The sequence below is a fragment of the Taeniopygia guttata genome, chromosome 1A, assembly GCF_048771995.1.
Source record: "Taeniopygia guttata chromosome 1A, bTaeGut7.mat, whole genome shotgun sequence".
In the NCBI taxonomy this organism is placed as follows: Eukaryota; Metazoa; Chordata; class Aves; order Passeriformes; family Estrildidae; genus Taeniopygia; species Taeniopygia guttata.
In genome coordinates, this window is record NC_133025.1 from 55,060,190 (window position 1) to 55,080,084 (window position 19,895).

Consider the following 19,895-nt stretch of genomic DNA (forward strand, 5'->3'; position numbering starts at 1 on the left):
TAATATGCTGAAAATGGCAGACCTACCTGCCCCCGTGATAATTACCTACACCACGCTGCAGACAGTAAGATGCTGCCCATTTGGTAAGATGCTGAATATATTCACAGTGAGCCAAATCAGAACTACTTCAAGCTGTGGTTATATTTACTCAGAGTACCCCGCTCCAAACCTGTTATTTTCAAACATCTACCGAGCAAAAGAAAATCCGATGCACAAGGTATTTTGACAGTTTTTGCGGTTGCTTTTTTAATCCAAAGCAGCAGTCACACACAGACTAAGGCAGCTTTTCCCTTTAGCTTGAGTCTGTCAGCTGGCAGAGCAGCTCCCTGGGAAGGCTTCCCTGCTCCTCCCAGCCCCACCAGGGACCCGCACGCAGCTGATGCGGCTGCAGCACTCGACAGAGCAGAAACGCGGCCGGCGAGCTCGGGGTGCCTGCAAGGGGCTCCCCCCTTCCTCCAGATTTCTCTGAACAGAGACTTTCTGGCTTATTGCTCCCTCCCTGCAGCAAACATTAACAACAGAAGCAGCACAGAAAACACTCACTGCAAAGGATTAAGAACATCAGTCCTGACCTTCCCTCTATGTGGAAGGAATTCAAGTGGCCCTCAGGAAAATGAAAGCAGGATTTATTTTAAATGGACCTTTTATGGAAATGACTGTGGTTTCCAGCTCGTCAGATAGACTCCATCAATAAATAGCCTTATTCACCTTGCTGTGCCTTTGAAGCAGGTATTGTTCTGGAAGTGTTGTGGCATATAAATTTTCCTAGGCATACTTTCTAACTATGCTGGTACTGCTGTAGAATATTATAAAAGGCAATTGTTCCCCAGAAAGGTCCATAAGCTGTGATTTATTAATGAAATGCCAAACCTGGGAAACAAGGCAAAGGTCTCATGAGTGCAGGGTAAAGTAAATAGCATGACAAAATACACATAATGAGTGCTAGCAAAAACAACATAAACATGCACACAAAGAGAAGATGCAAATGCATTCCTCTCCTGGATGGTACTGAATGTTGTCAGCCAAGAAATTTAGTCTGAAAGTCACTGAAGAATATGCTCAGATGCTATCCATACATATAATCTACCAAATAAATGGCAGTATGATGCCAATTCCAGCACAAAATAAAGTCATCACAATATGGTATAAAATGCCCTGTCTTGGCTAAGAAGCACCATGCACGGGAATTCTAAGAGGCAGCAACCTTTAAAATTAGATCTGAAATTAAAAAAAAACCAACTGTAGCATATGAAAGATCAGGATTAGACATATGTCAGTCACATGCCATGAATATAACCTGAAAACTGTCACAATTTCCTTTACCGTATGTAGCCACCTCACACAGAACAGCCAAGCCCATTCTTTTAAAAACTTATACAGCACACTAGATGTATTCTTTTTTTAATTGATGTGAAATGTTAGTAGCATTCCCTCCTCGGACATGAGCAAACTGCTGCACATCATTATATGCTCCAGCTGAATGAGCAGAAGGTGCTGTGAACCACCAGAAGGTACCTTTACAATGCTGGTCAGGAGTACAAATGCGTGAGGGCCGTCAGTATGAGGTGCAATACACTCCCCCAGATTGCCTAAGTGCAAAAGCCACTGCTTCAAGTTAGTTTTCCAGATCACCCCGCTGAATTAGCCCATTACACACGAGTTTTCCCACTATCAGCCCTCCATATGTCAGGTACCACAGAGAAAATGGAATCCTATCCATCATGCGCTCTGTATACATACATTCACAGCTAAAACTACAGGGCAAGCTGCTAATTAGGCAGCGACCTAAAAATGCCATGCGGAGTGGTGATTCCAACATCTGAAGGGTCTTCCTTTCATGCTCACTGAATTATTATGACATGTCAAAGAAATAACTGTTGTCCTGGTGATAATGCCAAGAACTGTCCTCCCTCCAGTTCACCAGGTGCTCCCTGTATCTTCCAGCAAAGAAAGGCAGTGCCATGGGCCCTTGGGCACCCCAGTGGCCTTCTGAAGCACCAGATTATTTTTCTGACCTTGTGACTGGCATGCTTGACATCCACTGAGAGAATGCCTCATCCATTTCCTGGTACCTTTGTAATCCACTCGGAAGTCACACCACATCCATTCCTCATAGCCAAGGCTATCTTTGACAATGAACAATAAATAAATGTCATCCTCTTTTCCCAAATATTAAAATTCCTCCAGGATGCAGGCATTTTCAATAGAACCCCCAGCCTTTGCCACATCCCCAGCACACTGCTTGAAGCCTGTGTGAAGATGTGCACTGCAAAGAGTTGAGCAGAACAAATCCTACTTGGGGAGCTGCTCACAGGGAGCTCTCCAGCTGGTAAGTGAGAGGGATTCACACTACAGAGGAGAAACAACCCAGAGAATGGAAGTTATACACAGTTAACAAAGCCATTTTTTAAAGTGACCTCCTCATTAAGTAAAGAGGCAGACAACAGTGAAGATGTACAAGCAGGCTGAGAAGGGAGGCTTCTCTCTCCAAACAAACTGGAGAGCTGCCTTCTCTTGTTTCTGCACTTTTCATCATTAAATCCCCATTGTAACAGACAATTCCAAGGAAAGCACCCACAGGCAGAAATCTTCCACTGTTTCTTCCCTTTCTGAGGTATAACAATGTTCACAAAATGAAACAGGAATGCTTCATGCCTTAGATGTCCTTTATCAGCACCACACACACATGCCCAACAGAGTTATTACCCTAATCACAAACGTCGACAAATTATCCCTGTTTAAAATTCAACAACAAAGGCAGAAATCCAATCCATGCTCTCTCCAATTACAGTCCACACAAAACATTCTGTGAGTCTCCTGTGAGTTTGTTTTGTGGATGCACACACATCACCTCTTGCCACCGAAAATCAGTTCAATGTTCACTGGACCAATGTCTTCACTGCTGCCAATACAATTTCTAGCATTTCCATTCTCTCTGCTGCAGAAAGGAAAGTGGTGCCACTGAGAATGAATATGAGGTTTTGTTCTCTCTTACCCCTGCACACCTACACTCTAAAGAGAGAGGCACACAGACAGCATGCCTGTTCACTCTACAGTCATTCCTTAGGAAATTGCAAGCTACCTCTTCCATGTTAGACCTTGCAATGAAAAAGGAGAGAAAAATGGCTGCTAAGACTGTTCTGTTCGCTACAAAAAGAAAGCAGAACATCTTACACTTTACAAAATGTGAGAAATCAACTGATATATCTTGTGCTGCCTCTAAGCTGTAAAACACTGAGCAATAGCTTGTCTGGGCCTTGACTGAAGGAAGGTCCTTCCTGTGGGAAGCAATGCCCAATAAAAGGCCACTGCTACTGCACTTAGGAAGATGCTTTCCTAAGACCCTAATACAATGAATTGTGCCTGCAGTTCTTGTGCCCTGAACTTCCCTCTTCCTTTTATAAAAGGGATTGTTTGAAGTCAAATGGCGTCATTTATTTCCAGGAAAATTGCTGCTTCCTATTTGCTTTCCTCGATAATATTATACTACTCAGCCCAATACAACCATCTTCATACCACTGAATGGCAGTACCACAATTCAGAGACTGTGGGAGTTCTTAAAATAAAACAGCAAACACCTTCAGAAATGTAGAATTCCTTGAAAAGCAAAATATTTCCAATTATACTTCTAATTATATACATACATATGCACCATCCCTCAAAGTGTTCAAGGCCAGGTAGGATGGAGTTCTGAGCCACCTGGTCTGGTGCAAGGTGTCCCTGGCCATGGCAGGGAGCTTGGAACTGGATGGTCTTTAAGGTCCCTTCCATCCAAACCCCTCTGTGATTCAATACCAAGGGCTGAGGGAAACATGTCCAGGTTGATCCACAGGAGCCATCACCAGTCCCATGCTCACAGTAGGTTTGTTGGAGACTGCAAGTGCTCATGAGAGCACTTGGTCAAGATGTTTCTAGTTGTACTGGATTAGATGCAAAAGCAGATCACTACAGATCCAATTCACTCAGTGTTTGAGGTTTTCAAGGATAATCACAAAGGACTCTACAATGAATTTCAAAGCATCCAGTAAGTAAGTGCCCAAAGAGCAAAATTCATGTTGTTTTAACATTAACAGTGGTCAAGAGCAAAACTGAACTTCTCACAGAAAAATTACAACTTAAAGTTTCAAATCAAATGGTGGTATTCATAAATCCAGATTAAATTGTTTTTTTAAAAAAAGTAATAAAAATACGATAAAATATTTTTAAAGAAAACCAACAATATTAATCCTACATATAGTTCTGACAGCAAGAGAAGAAATAAAAAGCAAACAAAACTTCAATGAATATGGAATAAGATTTTTCAGAAGTCTTCAGTACTGGGCTAATGAGAATTTTATCATTAACTTTCCTGAGAACAGGATTATGCCTAATACAAACAGTTCTGAATATCTCTAGCAGTGAGTAATGAAGGCAGGATGAATACGAGATGATGTACAACCTGCAGGTAGAAGTGGTGAATACCTAATAGGGTGTTTTCCTATATTTCCCATACAGCATCTGTGAATGTATTATCAAAATTAGTAACCCTGCAGTCTCAAACCATTTTGATTCATTTTCTGTCTCTTATCAGGAACACAAGGAAGACTGCCAGGGTAGACTGAAAATGTACATGACCTGCACACTTTAGCATAACACAGGTATTAAAAACTTGACACCCTTCAACTATGCTTTTCAGTCATACATACATTTAAGGAAGAAAAACTTTTGTACTATTTCCGAAGTGACTACTGACATCTCTCCTTCCACAACTCAGCTGAAAGAGAAACAGCTTGTAACTCCCTATGATCCACAAAAAAGACCCTTCCGTGGAAGTGTGTGTATCTGACTTCTGACAAGGCTTACACAACCTCACTTTCATTTCTTCAATATGATTAATGGTACTTCTGAAATGCTGAATTGGGAAGTATGGCTTACCAACTGTGTCATTTACACTAAAGAACAATTTCCAGGTCATTTCCGATTTCCCACATTCCATTACTCTGCTGAAAAAAAAATCTCCTCATCGAGATATATCCAGTGTTTAGGTTTTAGAAGCATAGCAAAAGTGCAAATAGAGGAATCGATTTTATTTTCAAAAGGCTCAGCAGATGACAGTTCCCAGTCCTGTTTGAAGTAAGTGACAAAAAGCTTAATGACTATGGGAGAGGCAGAGATGCTTAACAACTTCAGTAGGGTTTGGATCATTAACAATAATTGAATGCGGGAGTCCGGGCCAAGTTCTGCCCTCAAATCAGACCAATTAAAGACCGAGACATTCAGCTAGAGAGACATTTTCATCAGTTGAGCTTGCCTGCATTAGTTATTACTGGAATGATTTTCACCTCACTCCAATGCATTCCAGAGGAAAATATGCACTTGCCAACCATTTCATCTGAAGACTAGGAAACAAAATATTTTTTAATTTATTTTCTTTTTATGTTGTGTTGCACGGCTCTTGGTGTTACCTTGAATGCAGCAATGCAGTGTAGGCTGAGCAATGTCATCACCAGCACCAGGAACACCGTGGCTAAGTTCCTCACATCCCAGATGGACTCGACCAAAGGGATGCTGCCCACCTGCCAGTCGTAGCACAGCGTGATCGGTGCCAGCAGCAGCCACGCATTGAAGGCCAGAAGGTAGGAATAGGTTAAAAACCTGCAAATGAAAACAAGTAATGCAATACATGGAATGACTGCCAGCACAGGAAACATCTTCCTTTGGCATTTATCACATGCCACACGGAAGGAGGAAGCAACAGAAAACAACCAATCAACAACACTGCACCAACAGGCAGCACCACACCTCTCTGTCAATAGAGATGCTACCATAGGTGAGGGGCACTTGAAGAAATAATATAAAATCAGTAGTATTTACCTGGTTTCTAGGCACCAGTCTTTGGAAAATTAACAGAACTTCAAGTCCCATTTGAATGTTAGATTTTTAAGTGACTTTCCGCCAGTTTAAATAATAAAGTAATAACTAAAAAAACAGGTACATACATATATATTGAACTTTTACACACTTCACTGCATCACTGCTGCAATACAAAATATCCCTTTAGCTGGGTTTAACTTACAATTTAGGATTTCTTCTATCTGCACAACATAGACAAATTAAAGTCAGACCCTTCTCTCTTTTCTCTTTGCAAATCAAGGAACAGGGAGAAAATACAGAAGAAAGGAGGGGCAAAGTGATTCTTAGCTGAACCCATTGCAGCTTCTTAGGGCTAGGGCCAGATTGCATGAGATGTGCCACAGAAGTGATGGGGAAGTAGGGATTTCAAATTGTTGTAATCCTCAATAACTGTTATTCTCAGCAGAGAGGAAACTAATGGGGAATGGAAATGGGGAGCGTGCTGCCCTCTTGGAAGTATGCAGGGTTTTCAAAGGACTGAAAAAGAACAGCATGTGTGCCACTGGGTTGAGGAAAACAAGAAAAAAACCAAATCAAACTAACATTCCTCTCTGCCCCAGGCTTTTGCTTCTTGGCATCTACTTGCCAAAAAGTGCATCTAAAGTTGAAATAGTTTTAAGTACAAGAGACTGCAGATTGATTATTCCAGTAATCGTGATGTCAACCAAGTAAAATTGTGACAGTCTTCGAAGAGACAGCAAATGGAACAGTCCACATCGTACACAGCACCGAAAATGGCAAATACTCAAAAAAAAGGAAAAGATTGCATCCTATCCTGCATAGGATTTCTTCCATCTGAGCCTGCTTCAGCAGCTGTTGCCACCCAGTTGCCATGGTACCTTGCAGGTTTATTAAAATGGTAACAAAGGACAGCAGAAATGTCAAGGCATGTAGACAGAGGATTGTCTCACTTGCCACTTACAAACATGGCCCTTTGTGGTCAAAATGAAGCCCCTTACAACAGCACTGACAACATTAGATTTGTGGCAGAATGCTAAGACACTGAAGCTAAATGTGACTCCGGGCAGGAAGCTCCCAGATGGGTGTTGGACCCTAAATTCCTGTGAAAACATATTTAAATAACTACAAAGTGAGGATATCAGTTTCTCTTCTCATTCAAAAAACAAATGTCTCCAGCAGCACAGTGACCCAAAAGCAAGGAGGCTTACTGAGCTGGAATGTTTCATTGTAAACAGCCACAGAGGCACATCCTCATTTTCCCACAAACTCCCAATTCTGAGAAGTGGAATATTCCCAAATTTTTAAGGTTTTCAGCCATTTGATACGCTTCTCTTCCATCCCCTGCACTTTCCTCACCTTCCCCACCCTGAGGTACTAAACAAAAGGGAAAGAAAGAAAATCCATCTTCTCTTAACAGAGGTAGTGATTAAAAAGCCAATTCCTATTTAAGAGAGCATCCCTCAAAAATATAACCTAATTTTGCTCAAATGATTCTTAAAATTTTGATTGTTGGTTCTTTCTAAAGAAACAAATGTGTTTTCTAGTCACCAACCCTTCTGGCACGCATTACAGAGAACACAACAACACAAAATCTTGTGAGACTTAATCACACCAAGGCACTCACTTGTGACATTATGTGTGGCCTGACCCACCTCTGCTCAGCCACAATAAAACAGACTTCTTCATCACCCTCAACACATCACCTCAGAAAAGGCTGCCAGTATTTATTTACAGCTACTTACTTCAAAGCCAAACTAAGATTCATTTCTGGCTTTGTTGTTAAAACAAAAGAATGTCTATTAAGACAAATCTGAATAATGTCATGGTATATGATATTGTTATTACAAGTATGTATATTTGACAGGATTTCCAGAAGCACTGAGTTGGGTTTGCATTTGATGCTTTAGGAGAGTCCAGTTTTAGGAGGGAGTGTCCTTTTATCCCCTGGCACATTAACATTCTCAATAAACATCACAATATTCATAGAAGTTTCTATGCAAACCACAACACACATCAGAACTCTCCCTGCTTACTCAGACTGGGCTGCTGGGTAGGAAGGAGCAATATGACATTTGGGATCTTTGCAAACTGCAGCACTGCAGTTAAGGACAGACTATTTGCTTTTCTGCATCTTCACTGACAAGGCAGGAGCTGATAGACCCTTACACTGCACAGAATAAATAAACGGTTTGCTGCCATAACAAATTGAGTCCACCTAATTTCAGAGGTATTCAGAATAGCCAGATCAGTGTGAGTTAATGCATTTCTGCTGGAAAGGTAGGACAATCTGCTGTTGAAGATGGGAAGACAGCTGCAGGCCACTGACTGATCAGGACAGGTTTGTAAACAAGCACCTATTTCCAAGTGCTTGTGAGGTTTCAGTCTTCCTTGGGAGCCACGTCCACAGCTTGTTGCCAGAGGCAGCTCCCAAAGGAAAACAATTGCTCCGTTGCACTATGGCAAGAATTAGTCTTTAAATACTCTCCTCCAACAGCAGTGAAACATTTTAAAGCCTGTGACAACCATCACCACCTGTGTACAGTCAGTTCGCTGGCCTCTGCAGACACCCTCCTGGAGAACCCTTGGCCACATCTCCTGGCAGAGCCCAAGCTCCCTCTCTGAACGTGCGTGTGACTTCAGCTGTCACGGTACCTGGGATCCATGGAAGCACTGCCTGACTTTTGGAGGCATTTGTAAGCAGCAACAAAGCCTTCAGCAGGCTCTGAGTCAAGCAAAAGTTTGGATATACCTTCAGCATTGGTAACCTGTCCCTGAACATGATGGATGGGTGTATAAAATAAACTACTTATAAACTATCGCTATTCTGTGTACTAGGAACAGAAAAATAACAAGATGCTAATAATAGTTACTGACAATCCAGTGCTGCTTTTTATTTATGGCTCTCAAAAGCATATGATAGTCCTTCATAGAAATGTGGCTCTCATATCACAAGCCTAAGGAGAAAGCTGAACACAGGAGAAAGTTTGGAAGAAACCTCTTACCAAAGCTGGCACCTCAAGGAACTAATTTGCAAATTTTGAAAAGACTTGAAGATTCTGAAATCACTCCAGGAGCTAATTACATTTCAGCAGCCTACCTGCAAATGGCAACAAGAGTATTGTCTTATAATTAGTTGACTGAGTGAATTACATTTTAAATTAATGATCTTCTTGATATTGCTTCTGGTGTCTGCTGGAATTCCAAGGGAGAAAAATTCCTGCCTGTAGCATCCCCCACTCTCTCAGTTAATCCTATGAAAATCAGAGTATTACTGGTGAGGTGACTAGAAGATTCTGCCTTTTAACCGGCAAACATTTTTTCCCCAAGCCAGGTAACAGCATTTGCATTGCAGCAAATTTTTTATTTGCAAATTCAACATGGAAATCTACGTTTCAATGGGTATCAAGTGTTCTTTTCAATTCTGATCATCTCTGGCATGCTCAGAAAAACACAGTTCCTCCTGTAGGTAGCCAGCGTTGTCATGACAATCCAGTTTGTTTAGTTTAAATTTTTTTTAGTTTTAATGTTCTGTTGCATGCTTTGCGATAAATACAGGATGACTCATATCTAGAACTTGTTGCAGAAACCAAGTATCTGAACTGATTGTTTCTGCTGCAAAAATGAATGCAAAGGCTACCACTCAAAGCCATAACAATATGACAGGAAAATACTTGAGGAATTGTCTGTTACCCATTGCTGTAATAGAGACCAACGAGCTTGGAAAAGCCTTCATCTCAGCTTTGCCAAACCCAGGCAATCAGAGCACAAGGAATGAGAGACTAGGTAAAAAAAATGCAAGATTTATAGAAATTTTTGAGGTGTTTCCTGTCATTCCTGATTTCGGAGCAGTTTAAGCTTTCTCCCCACAGTACCCAGGGACTGAGATTATAGATTTCTTTCTAAAACTGTGCTACAAGAGTGATCACAAAGTTCTGACCACAAAGCTCTATCCCACCAAAGCTGCATGGAAAAGTGGGGGCCAGTGATCCTTATTTTTCTATTTTTTGAGCATACTGTGCTGCAACCTACCAGCCACCCAGCTCTGAGCCAACCCATCCCATTCCTGGCAGACAACCCTACCCACAAAGACCCAGCAGGGTACCCACCTGCAAGTGAAACATCTCCCAGCACTGGGGATTTTAGCAAATCAAAGGCAAACCATTCTCCTGGTTGGGAAAAAATGGACCTGTCTAGAAGGCAGGTAGTAAGTGCACTTAACTAGTACTTGGGGAAAAAAGAAGGGGACGATCTTTCTTTTTTGGGGGAAAAAAGGTGGGGATCTTAAACAGAAGTAGAAATACCATTTTTTCCCTTCCAGAAGTCACAGCACTTGTGGTTTTGCTCTTCTCACACTACCTGCACACTGCCAGGCACTCAGGGAGGTTTCAGTTCACTATAAAGGTAAGAAGAGCTTTTTTATTAGGGAAAAGAGCTTCTCATTTGTATTAACAGCTGAACATTATTGGCTCAAGGCTCTCTTCATCCTCTTACAAAGCCCTAAACCCAAGTGTGTTTGACAAGTCAGTTCACAATAATGCCCTCCTAGGACACATGTGGCTGCAATTATAACCAGGTGGTGGTATTTCGGATATTGCCTTGAAACTGTAATATTTACACTCCCCCTAGGGAACTCCCAGTCCAGTCATACCTTCCCACACGACTTTATTTTTCTGCTCAGCCTAAACATTTTCTTTTCAGAGCCTTAGAAGAAAAAAATTCCCACTCTGTCTATTCAGCTTGTTCAGAGATAGTGGAGTAAACTACACAAACAAGCAGCAGACAGACAAATTCCATTTAACCTCCAAATGCGAGTATTAGACAGAAAATACTAGAAAAGTATCTGTGTCTTCCTTTTCATCAAATCTTTTGCATTCAGGGAAAAGAGCTGCCAAGCAGTAGAGGACAAGAGTAGGAAAGACACATAGGGATAAACAGAGAGCTGCAGCTTGATGAATAGCAAGGTAACTCCTCTGGAAGGTGGGCTTGTGTGCACCAGGGACATGGGGAAAAGCAGACATGTCTTCTATAGCTACACAGCCTGAAGAGCTTTACGCTGGTTAATGGCTCTCTCTCAGTTGTTTCAGCTCTGTGGCTAAGAATCTGAAAAATACTGAATTCTCTAGGAGAAGCTTTGAAAGAGCCTGTGAGTTTCCAGTGAAATCCAAGCCTCCTGTCAGAATCCCAGTGCTGGAAAACCTGGGACTGAGTTTGCAGTGTTTTCCCTCTGCAAACCCACATGTGCTGTGGGTGAGGACATCCCTTGTGATCACACCTGACCCTCAGCTCCTCACTGACAGCAGCACGTTCCAGAGTCGTGCAGCCCAAATTCACCAGCAGTGGGCAACTGCTTCAGAAGAGGATCACTGAGGCAGCAGTAGATGAAGGGTTCTGTGGACAGCCACTGAGATCCTCAAGAAATTAAAAACCAGACCTCATAAACCCACTGGAATAATGTTTCTGAAAATGGCTCATTGTATCCCAGAGCATTACCCACCCAATGCTGGTGGGAGCCAAAGGGACATTCTGGGCACACTGCTTTGTCTCAGACACTGGCCAGTCTCTCCCCTTCTGTGTGGAAGTATTTTGGAAAGCAAAATACATGGCCTGCAGGAGTCAATGGGCTCTGCTGTGGCTGCAGCCTCTCTGCTCCAGACACAGACTCTGGCAGGGAAGCCTTGCTGTGTAACCAGCGCTCGCAGCGAGCACCACGGCCATGAAATGGCTGCCAAATCCCAGAGCAGCACTACCATGGTCTGCTCATCACACCAAGAGCACCTGGATGAGAGAGATGCTGAAATCCTTCCTGTGGCTCTGGCAGTGCCACCTTCTCTGCAGGGTGGCCTTTCCTTTGGAGCACCATTTTCCAGCCAGGCCTCCCCCCAACTCCCAACACCCACTGGAATAAAGACTAGGGTTTATATTTAATGTATGGGCTGTATGGCCCCTGGGTAGGCATGAGAGCAATTTCTACCAACACTGCTGTTCTCCCTTTTGTTAGAAGCGATCCCTGACTGCTGGATGCCTGCAGATATTACATGTAGGGCTGAACTTAAGCACCTTTGAGCACACGACAGAAAGCACTGACAAACCAGGCAGAACCTCACCACCCAGGCAGCGTGTGCAAGCCTGGCTGATTAAGAGCTGATATGTCACAGGGGTCTGTTTTAATGCTATTTTCTAGCCTAAGGTCCATGAAAACACCATATCAAAGTAGTTGCTACACTTGACTTCTATTTCCTTGGCAGAAAGGGCTGGCACAGGGACCCATTTTCCCAGCACAGGTCCATGGTTTCCCTCTCGGTAGTTCATTCCCTTTGAAGTTACAACTGGGATGATTAAATGCATTCCTCAGAAAACAGTCATAAATCTCTGTGAAAAGGATTATGTGCCAGTTTTTATGTATAAGCACTTCTTCAGCTTTCTGCAGCACTGAATTCTCATTTACCTGATTGAAACAGCAAAGCAATACAGAAAGCCAGCTTACAGAGAGAGCAGTTCAACCACAGGACAATGTTATCTCAAGGCAGTCCAAGTAGAAATGCATTAACTATTTAAGGAAGCAACACAAATAACCTGCTTCATGCCCAGGGTGATCAGCCACCAGAGATCACAAGGCAAACGCCAACAGAAATTAATATAACTTGACTCCCAAAGACATAGTTTTTTTTTAAAAAACAGACTTTTAAATAGAAATTACATGTAAGATTTAATCTGTTTGACACAGCTTGAGATGTGCTACACAATGATTTTTCCCTTGTCTTGCCACAGTACTGGGAATAAAATCTGCTTATCCAGAGGCCTCCTACTTCTTTCCCCTCAAGAAGGGTAGAAGAAAAAAACATTGTCCAAAATGTCTGAAGCATGTCAGTCCTCCACTCAACACCCTCCTAACTCTGGAGCTGCACTTTTGGTACATTGTTTATATAGAGCTGGGTAGCCCTCAAAACCTTTCTAGCTGCACTCTCCCTCAAATTCTGTCTGATATAAGCAAGAATGTTCAAACAGAGGTTTGGGATCGGTTTTTCTATCTCAAATATTGCCTACCCATAGCAGATTTTGAGATCAAAGTCTGTGTTCTTTAAGGTAAGGCCACCGGAGACAGTAATCCTGCAGTGCACAACAGCCTGGATAGACAGGCTTTCATGGCAGGGCTTAGGAATAGCAGGATTCCCAACACTTTCATTTCTGCCTCCACTGAGAAAGGCAATGACAGACACATCTCATCTTCTCAGACCACCTTTGCCAAGCAACACTTTGAAGGCCATGGAAATGTGACTCTCATTTATGCCACTAAGCTTTGAGGTATTTGGGAATATCTCTTGTAATTTTAACAATAGTAATTTAGTAAGCTTGCTGAACAGATTACTGTTTTTAAAGACTGAAAAACTGTCATTATTTCAGCATATTATGCCCTTCAATTGTTAAATAAATCAGTATCTGTCTACTTTAATTTATACATTTGTGCTGTCCAAGATTGGAGACAAGTTACATAGAACATGTAGGCATTTTCTAGGGCCAAAGTGAGCCACATCAAAGGTCCATCCAGCAGTGACCAGAAGTCCATGCCAAGTAAAGCATACAAGATGATAATTTTCCCCCAGTTCCTAGCTGGGGAGTTGGATGTGGTCTCTGCATATTTAGTAGCCTGGATTTCTTATTTCAACTTGGCAAATCTCTCTTTGAGCCTGCATAAACGTTCAGCCCACTCCTGGTGTCCTGCAGGAAGAAGCTCCCAGCTCAGCTACCTGTTTTATGTCACTTCCTTGGCTTGCTTGGAACCTGCCTCCTCTTAGATCCCTTTGATACATCCAAAATTCTACGTTCTACATGCTCCCCTCCTCCCCACAGTCATGGATGCACAGACCTCTCACACCCCCAGTCCTGTGCTGTATCCTGTATCAGCTCTAAGGGGTCACAGACTCTGACCTCACAAGTCACTGCTTTTTCATCCCCCTAACTGACACCTACCCCTAATGGTGGCACCAATAAACACTGCCAAAGTTACAGTGCTCCATTGGGTTCATCTTGTGTCAGCCCAGACCCAGCTCCAGATCTAACCTCGTGGATTTCACAAAGGTCTGCCACGCATTTCCAAACTACTGTTTTTCTTTTTTATTCCACTGTTATCAGCCTTCCTTCTAGTCCTACAGAGCTGGCCAAGTCTTAGAATAATTTTCAACTCTCTTGAAAAGCATAACATTTACCCTGGCGAGACATGGATAAAAACCACATTTCCAGCTCAAATAAAGACAACTCTTTGACAACAGAATATGACCTAAATAATCTTCAGAGTTACAAAACAACTTGCCCACGGCCTGAGACTAACCCTTGCTTCAACTACAGTAATGATGTTACTAATCACAACAAGAGCACTACCCAAAACTTGATCTTTCTTTTAGTTTCTGGTCTCAACACCAAACTTAGCTCTTCCACTGCCTTCTTCCCAAATCAACCCAACTGTTAGCATCTTGCTGTGTCCTAATTACTACCTTCAAAACCTCGTTAAAAGCTTCCCACACCAGCTCTTCACATGCTGCTGCTACTGTAGCTGACCACAGCTGAGGAACACACCCTGCTCAGGAGCTTCCCTGAAGCTGGACCATCCACACAAACTTCAGCTCTCCTCTGGACCCATTCCAACAGGTCCATGTATTTCCTGTGCTGAGTACCCCAGAGCTGGATGCAGTGTGCCAGGAGGGGCCTCACAAGAACAGAGAGAAAAGCAGAACCATTTTCCTAGACTTTACTGGAAACCACACCTTATGCCACTTGAACCTTGCCAGCTCCACCTGGTATCCCAGTCCTGCACTTGGGATGACTGGCACAATGCCAGCTGGGCAGCAATAGCTTCAGCTTTGACCACAGCAAGATAAAGTCACAGATGAGCATTACAGCTTGAGTCTGACAGAGGAGGAAGGAAAAGGTTTGTTGCCAATACAAGGGTCAGAGGGTGCATTGTGGGCTGTCAGTTCAGAGATGGTCACTGGGTCTCAGTGTACCTACAGGACTGACACTGAGACCTGCTGAAGGCATGGGTTTCCCGAATAGAGGATAAAGCCTTCTGGGTAAATTGGCTAAAATGAGGATTAAGATCAAGCTCAGTAGAAATGGAAGAACAGGGATAATTAAAGGGTTTAAAATCCCTTCAGAACAGTAATACTGCTTTTTACTGGAATAGATTTCCTTAATTAGCTTTGGAGTAGGTAGGTGTTACTGGACTGCAGGTGAAGCCAGGTCTGCTGCTGGGGCCAAGAAAAGACCTCAGCCAGCAGCACTCTGACTTGTTTTTCCTAAGGCTGTTAATAAAATCCGCAGCGCCAGTGGTAAAAATAGTCACTGTTTCATACCCTGAGCATGACTTGGCTTTTGGGTTTAGAAAACCCTCTTCTGTCATTACAAGAGGCAAAGATACAAACATGCAAAAGAACACATGCAGCACAGAAGAGGTAACTGAAACTAGGCCGGGATCATTTGTGACCTGGTGACCCCCATCTCAGCATAAACATATCAAAAAGGGACAGCAAATCCTTCATGCTGTGCTGCACTGAGTCTGGTATTAATAACTCCACTAGAAACAAACACGTCAGAGCTTTCCAAATAAGACAATGTGCTTCCTGGAAGCACTTTTAGCATTGATGGTAATAGGAGCTGTTGCCACGTTATCCGTATAAAGGTTCCCCAAATGAGATCCAGCCCAATTCTGCAGCAGATGTTGAATAAGGATTGCTCAATCTTAACCTGTATCTCAGCTGCAATTTCACTGGTGGAATGAGGAGCCAGCAAGGCCAGAACCGACACATAGGAAGACTGCTCCCATTTTCATTTGAGACATCAGGAAATTCCTCCAGAAGGTTCCAAAGTGTCTTTCAGTAGTTAAACAGAGCAAACACTCGTGGCCCATCCACATTCACTGCTCAGTCACTGATATTACACCAAGAAGCATGGTCATCCCCTTTTTATACAAACTTCAGTTGAAGCCAAAACTCTGCATGCTTCCATCCTACATCTCAGGAGTAGCCAGTTTTAAGATTTAGGATTATGCCTTAGCTACTGGGCTTTCCAGCCCTGTGCCCAGGCAATTAAACTATATTCTTTGGGCTTTGCATAAAAATAAGCACACATTTTTCAGTAAGAAAGCACCTGTAATACAACACTACAGGACCTGCAATGTGCTTTGGGGTTCAAACAGCTCTGTTGCTTTCTATTCCAGACAGAGCAACACCAGGAATTAAGTTAAGGCAACACAACAAGTCTTTTTCATTGTCATCTGCAAACCATTTTAGTGTAGGAAAATGTAACATCAAGACCACACTTTTGAAAACTTTTGCTTGACTGCTGTCATCATACCTCGTCAGTAAATATGGTGAGAATGAGGCTGGATTGTCCTGCTCTGAAAACATTGGCATGGAACCTCCCATTATCCAGAGGCGGAAATACAACACGAGGATCACCTTCAAAGAAGAACACCTCAGTTAGCAATGCACTACTAAGAAGAGCTCAGACCTCCAGCAAATGTTTGGCTGGGATAGCTCTCCGTGCTGTGCAAAGCGAGTCAGCTTGGCAGTTTAGGCAAAATTCAAGTTTGCCACTTACACGGGACAAACCTGCCAACCCTCAGCACAGAGCACGCTGTGACTTTGTGTGTCCCTCTTCTGTGTCTGCATTACTGACACACTCAGTACCCACCACAAGGGCAGCATTCTCAAGGACAAATCTGTCACTCTGCTGCAGTGTAGACTGCAGGATTTTGCTATTGACCTCTACCTAAAAGCAGAGGGGGAAATCATGGGTGATGTCTTAGAAGTCCTTATCATTTATCCAAGCTGGCGTAGGTGCAAGGACAAGCTCCACCGGTGCTTCTCATGCTGCGCAATCCTGATTCCTGGAAGGATTTCTGCAAGCTGCCACTTCTTCACCTTTCTGGTAACCACTTGTCAAAGGACAAGCAAGGGGATCTGGCTCCTGGAGCAGCACAGGGAGCTGCACACCCAGAGCATTCCCATGGAAGTGCTTGTTTTCTCCTCTGCAACACATTGAGTCCTGTGTGGAGCACACTGAGCAGCAGTTTTTCTTACGACTCTCACCTGCACTGGCATTAACAGCATGTCACTGACAAGGCAGACCAGTGCCACAGAGTCCCATGTATTTAGGGCAGGAAATACCTGCAGATGATTACATGGTTGCAAGGGCAACCACTGTCAATCAAAAGGTTTGAAGCGGAAACACAGTAATATTCTTGTTTCTATACAGTTGAAGTTTTCTAGACTGATTCCCAAGCCTAACTTTGTATTAAGATCTACCACCTGAGCCTTCTGAGTCTTTTGGGATACTACTATGCATTGTTATTCTCATCAAATACACAAAAATACATGGTCAAGTCCATTCATACTTACATAGCTTATCACCAAAGCAGCTCTCTTCAAAAAAGGCCTTGCAGTATACAAGAAATTCTGGTTGTTATTTGCAGTCAGGTAGCTGAAATACAAGGAAACAAATGTTTGTTGAAGTACTTTGGAACACTAACTCATTTTTCAAATGGAGACAAATGTGTACATTGATTTAACCACCCTAAATGCAATAATAATGATATCACTCCTGCTCTTCAAAGGTCTTTCCACATAAGTAAAATATTGTCCAAGTAATGCACACTATAATACATTGCATTTTTGCCACCAAAATCTGGTTTTGGTGTGTTTGTTGGTTTGGTTTTTGTTTGTTTGTTTTTAAATCTTCAATTAACCCCTTAATCCTCAGAAAAATCCCAGGTGTGTCTCAGTGAGATTGCTGTCTTCAGACTCCCAGAAGAATAAATGGAGACATATTTTTTAAAGGTCACCCAAACAGGAATTCAATTTTGGACCATTATTAAAATGCAAAAACTCATTGTTCTCAACTCTCTGCTCAGTCTCTAGAGAGGAGAATATCTAGCAGAACTGATTCTAAGCATTTTTGGGAGCATATTCTGCACACTTAAGTTTCATCACGAGTCTGCTGACGAAGTGCTATGATAATTAACCGCACAGAGACAAACGCACACGTGGCATACTGTTGTAGGAATGTTCATAACATTCCTGTTTCTCAATGAGTAAAATGAAACTGTATTTGGAGACAAAACGGTGCATTTATTTTAATATAAAGTAAAAGCACTTGCCAAAGTCTAAGGAACTTTCTTAATATAACAAATAGTGCCATATCCATGGCATTAATTTCATGATAAATCTGTTTCTATTGAACCTTACAGATGCTCCATCATGGTAATAAAGCAGTGACAAAAAGAAATACAGAAGAGACAACAGGAATCTTTTAAGCATATAGTAGGTAAAAAATTTATTGAAAAAAATGACAACTTATTTTAAGAAGTTATAAATCAAGTCAACAAAATAAATTCAGAAGGGAAACCTTTGCAGGTTCTTCTGTATAACAACAGTCAGTATCAGGATACTCTGTTTAAATGATTTACAAAAACTGCAGTTTGTATTGCAACACCTTCAAGCAAGCTACCTTTCCAAGCATGAAATCCTCATATGTTTTTCCTGTAAACATGGAGCACATAAAACACATCTTATTTCCTCTCTGAATTCCTTAAGACAGTCTATCACCTGATTGCTTCCACCCTTCAAATATTTGAAAAAACAAGACTGAAGCACTCCCTAATGCAGCCAAGAGTATTTAATACCTGGGGTTTTGTTCAAATTTTCTATAGTAAGAAGTTTGCAAGCCTGGTCACCATGGCGAGATGAAGAAGAGATTACACTGCAGAAAAAAAGCACCAGGGCAAAGCCAGCAAGAAACAGAGGCAGCATTTACCAAGATGAAAGAAGTACATCTGGATGTTCTGCACAAAGGAACTGCACTTCAGAAAACTTTCCCTATGTGCCATGCCTAAAACTAAGGAACTGAACTACACAGAATAAAGCAAGCCATACAATTTTCAGTCTTTGGAGTCTACTTACTGAGAAATGTTGACATTTAAGCACCAAACCTGACTTAAATGTCAGACTAGTCTACAAGGGCTGAATGCCTCAAAGTGCAAAGTTTCTGGAGTTCCCACTGATTTTAATCAGGCTGCAGCAAGTACAAGGGAGGTGAAACTCAGCCTTCAGCTTTGTCTCCCCATGAAAGGTCAGGTTGGCCTTCGAGTGCTCACCATGGCCCAGCTCCAAAGCCCACCAGAACCAAAGGGAAAGCCTCTCACTGACTTTAACAGCATTTGGACCAAACCCCAGGCTTTTGTCCCCTGCTGGAACCCTTTATGAAACTCAACCCCCTTGTGATTTGCAGCAGGAAGTGTTTGGTTGCACTTTGCTAATGTGTAGAGAGAGGAGAGCCCTCTATTCATCACACTGTCTCTTTTCAAGAACCTGTTTTCACTCACTTTTACTTTTAACTCTCTGCAACACCGTTAGGCAGGAATTTTCCATTACAAACATTTGCTTTGGGTAGAATTATTCTGGGAAAAGATCAACTAGAACAGTTCAGCTCTTTCTCCAAGGCTTCAGCTACAGACATAGGAGCTCTTTTATCAGTGTCGAAAAAGTCTGCCAGCTTCATCCTTGAGAAGCAGCATCACCTTACACCCGTGACCCAAAACTTGTGACATGGCCATCATCTCCAGGCCATGTGATGCTCTCCTCCAGAAAAGCCACCTGCAGTCAGGTAAACAGTTCAATTAAAAAGTGAAATTTTTCCATTTTGAGAAAGCTACTGTCCTGATGTCTGGAAACCACCAAAGGTAACATGGTTCAATGTTCAGCAAGCCTGCTCTCCACCCACCAGACTGATCTGCAGGAGTGGCATAAATGGACAGGTCACACTCAATGCCTCAAAGCTTTAGAAGAACCATGTGGCTTTCCAGAGCACCTTACTGGACTAGCACTTGTGTCAGGGAAGGTCGCTAGTAAAACATCTCACATCTGGTGCAGGTGGAAGAACACCACACAGTTTGTGCATTAAAACCAAATGAACTGCAAACGGCACCTGGATGAGGAAGTTTGCTAAATGTCAGTGACACACAGCATGGAAAATACAGTAGCCTTCTACAT

General features: G+C 42.5%; 1 protein-coding gene across 1 annotated transcript in view; it reads right to left on the reverse strand.

Moving 5' to 3' along the window:
* Positions 1-19,895, reverse strand: part of TMTC1 (transmembrane O-mannosyltransferase targeting cadherins 1) — a 134,616-nt gene that overhangs the window by 66,614 nt on the left and 48,107 nt on the right. Inside the window, exons 6-8 of the mRNA XM_030263243.4 lie at positions 17,247-17,328; positions 16,201-16,304; positions 5,445-5,634 (exon numbers count right to left, since the gene is read on the reverse strand). Of these exons, the coding sequence (XP_030119103.4) occupies positions 5,445-5,634; positions 16,201-16,304; positions 17,247-17,328 (376 nt within the window). The remainder of the gene's footprint in view (positions 1-5,444; positions 5,635-16,200; positions 16,305-17,246; positions 17,329-19,895) is intronic.